Source organism: Eimeria maxima, genomic scaffold, assembly GCF_000499605.1.
Source record: "Eimeria maxima Weybridge genomic scaffold, Emw_scaff2348, whole genome shotgun sequence".
NCBI classification, from domain to species: Eukaryota; Apicomplexa; class Conoidasida; order Eucoccidiorida; family Eimeriidae; genus Eimeria; species Eimeria maxima.
Genome location: NW_013565207.1, coordinates 1 through 3,378, shown reverse-complemented (window position 1 = coordinate 3,378; position 3,378 = coordinate 1). Strand labels below are relative to the sequence as shown.

At 49.9% G+C, this 3,378-nt stretch overlaps 1 protein-coding gene across 1 annotated transcript; it reads left to right on the top strand.

Annotated features, from left to right (window-relative positions):
• Positions 1–315: 315 nt before the first annotated feature.
• On the top strand, positions 316–2,978 carry EMWEY_00058200 (trypsin, putative; the record flags this gene model as incomplete). The annotated part of the gene is made up of 8 exons (XM_013480790.1): positions 316–328; positions 516–616; positions 832–1,029; positions 1,429–1,578; positions 1,762–1,986; positions 2,236–2,364; positions 2,654–2,747; positions 2,938–2,978. The coding sequence occupies 8 exons, from the start codon at positions 316–318 to the stop codon at positions 2,976–2,978; spliced, it is 951 nt and encodes a 316-aa protein (XP_013336244.1).
• Between the last annotated feature and the right edge of the window lie 400 nt (positions 2,979–3,378).

Below are 3,378 nucleotides of genomic sequence, written 5' to 3'. Positions count from 1 at the left end.
TATATATATATATATATATATATATATATATATGCGCAGGTGAGGCGCCGAGGCGACCACCAGAAGCATGAGGCGAAGGTCATCTGCATCGGCTTGGACTGCGACTTGGCGCTGTTACAGGTTGAAGACCCAGACTTCTGGGACGGTGGGTGTTGTACTGTCATGTCCCGAGGTTTTAGGGTTAAAGATTTAGGTTTAATGTTTCCATCCGCTCCCACCCCTTGGGCCCTGCCCTCAACCCTTAGGGACACGAGGGCTGCGCTGCTGCTGCTGTTAGTCTCGTGCATAAGCATCGCACAGGACTAGCTAGCAACTATGGAGCCACTTGGTTAGCTGGCGGACCAACTGGCTAGCCAGCCAGTGGATTTCCATCTAGCTGCGCTGGTTGCTATCGTGCTAGCTGGGTTTCTCACATTTTGCTTCATATGGCGCACGTGTTCGTCCTTTGGCCTGCTTCCAGGATGGGGTGTCCAATGGGTATAAGGATAAGGGTGCACGTGCTGTGCCGTTTGCAGGCATAGGGCCACCGCTGGAGTGGGGGCCTTCGCCTTCTCTAGAAGACCCCGTCACGGTCGCCGGCTACCCGCTTGGCGGTGACAACTCCTCCGTCACCCAGGTAATCCAAACACTAAAGTCTAAAATTAGCTGCAAGTGGCTGTACGTTAGTTTGCTGCATGCAGTACTGTGCACACATTTCTTGTGGGTCGAGTTGTCCTTCTTGCTGCTCTTGCTGTTTCTACTTGCTGGTTTTGCTACCCACATTCTGCTGCTGAAGCTATTTCCCGTCGTGGCATTTTGCCTCTGGTTCGAGTGTTGCTGTTGCTGATGCAGGGCGTGGTGTCTCGTACGGACTTACAGCAGTATTCAATGGGTGCTTGTTGGCTGCTGGCTATTCAAATCGACGCAGCAATCAACCCGGGAAACAGCGGAGGCCCGGCGCTGAACAAGGAGAAGAAATGTGTGGGTATTGCATTTCAAAGCCTCAAGGATGGCGACACCGAAAACATCGGCTACATCATCCCTTCCGAAGTGAGCGGAAAAAACTACACAGACAACAATGTCCACAGCTGCCCTGCAGATCCATTGGCGGCATGCATACGCAGAAAGGGGAACGAGCCGAAGCAGCATCAGGAGCGGCAGCAGGAGCAGCAGCAGCAGCAGAAGAAGAAGCAGGATCAGCATCAGCAGAAGCAGAATTAGTGATGGAAGCAGGGCAGGAGAAGCAGAAGCTGTAGCGGACCGTCTAGAAGAGCAGCAGCAGCAACAGCTCAGTATGCATGCAGTCTTCTGGCTATTAATGGATTCGTTGCCTAAGTCCCCTTCTCTTCTCATGGCTTTTGGGTTTCTTTTACTCATGCCTCGTTGCGTGCCTCCCACGCCAGTCGGCTGCTGCTGCTTCTGCTGCTGTTTATGTTGCTTCTTTTGCAGGTAGTCGTCCATTTTTTAGAAGACTTTCGGCGGCACAAGAAGTACACCGGCTTCGGCGACTGCGGTTTTACGTGGCAGAAACTCGAAAACCGATATATGAGGAGTGCCCTTCAGCTCAAAACCAAACAGCAGGGCGTGCTCGTCAAAAAGGTACACTCTCCACCTGTCTATTCCCCTGCAACTAGTTGAGTGCATTCGTGTGTCCGTTTGTCACACACTGTTGGCGTCTGCCGCGCGCCGTTTCTGCGGCGGCGCTCGCAGCTGATATATGCATGAAAAAGCTGCAGATACTCTGCTAGTCGGAGTGTATGCATGCATGCATTTGTGCTGCAGGTGGACGGGGCATCTTTCGCGCGGGATGTGCTGCAGCGTGGAGATATAATTCTGACGGTGAACGGTAGCAAAGTTGCCTCAGATGGCAGCGTGGCTTTCCGAAACGGAGAAAGAATTCTGTTCTCATGGCTGTTTGCTCAACTGTTTGTTGGAGACCGCTGCTGCCTCACCATCTTGAGGCGAGGCAGGCAACTGCAAGTCTCCTACCAAGTCGGCAAAGTCAATGTAGGCGCACGAAAAAAAATCCCCAGTTCGCAACATCAACGAGCAACTCTGAGTATAGCTCCATTCAACTATATACTATTAAGTCCAACTAATAGCTCCAACTAGCAACTCTGGCTAGATTGCTTCTCTTCTTGTTTATTTTCCCACTGTCAACCTGTCCGTCATATACATGTGTATGTACATTTTGTCTTGCTTTGGATCAATTTAGCTGTCGGCTTGCTTTCTTTGTTTGTTCGTTTGTTTGCACAGCTCTTGGTGCCAGCAACGAACGACTTGCCGCGCCCGGAGTACTTGATTGTGGGGGGGTTGGTTTTTGTTCCTCTTAGCGAGCCGTTTCTTAAAAGTGAATATGGTGATGAATTTGAAAGCAGAGCCCCTGTAAGCAACAACAACCAGTGGAGCAACGCATGCGCTACATAGGAAGGTTGGGGCATGCAGAAGAAACAGGCGCTCTGGACAGCTGGGGGTCCGAATGGCCAGCACACCCAAAAGCCCACGCAGTCGCGAACACTTATGCTGTGTATTCGGTGGTGTGACGGACCCCCATCACTGTTGAAATGAACTACGGTCAACTGTTTCCGAAGCAACTGTGCTGCCTGTGTTTCTGTGGCGTCTGCTGCTGTTACTGCTGCGGTTGCTGGTGCTGCTGTTGCTGCTGCTACTGCAGGTGCGCTTGCTTGATCAGTGGCAACACGGGATGCAGCAGTTCCCAGGCCAGCAGTGCGTCGTCTTGACGCATGTGCTAGCTCACGAGATAACAGGTCGGGGTTGTATTATTGTCATTCTCTCGTTAATAAAATGCTTTTGGACATTTCTTCTTTGTTCTTTGTATTATGCTGCTTCTACTTGAATAGTCAGTCTCTTCACCTTCTGCTCGAAGCGAGCAATGAGTTGTTTGGTTGTACATTGCCTTTGTATTACTTTTTGTTCTGCGTCATTTTGGCGTTGCAGCCAATTCAAGGATGTTTCCATTTGCTTGTTCCACTGCATAAGCGCCAACGACACGCGTTGGTGTGTGCGTACAGTTGGATTCGAACACCTGCACAATTTGCAACTCATTGCCTTCAACGGCCACAAAATAAAAACCCTCAGACACTTGAAACAACTTGTCGACAACTCTAGCGACGAATATTGGAGGCGAGGCGAACACTCAACAACGTATTTATGCACATTCCAGTATATATTACATATGTGTACTGCAAACTATGTACAATATTTTATGGACAAAACGCAGAATATTATGGCACGCATCGTTTGTCTGGTTTATGTACAATATACAATATAGGCATGAACGTGGGTGGATGCATGTGAACATCTGCGTTTATCTAGGCCCTCATTTATGCCGCCACACATATGCGTATGCCGAGCCCTATATACATACATCTGTTACCC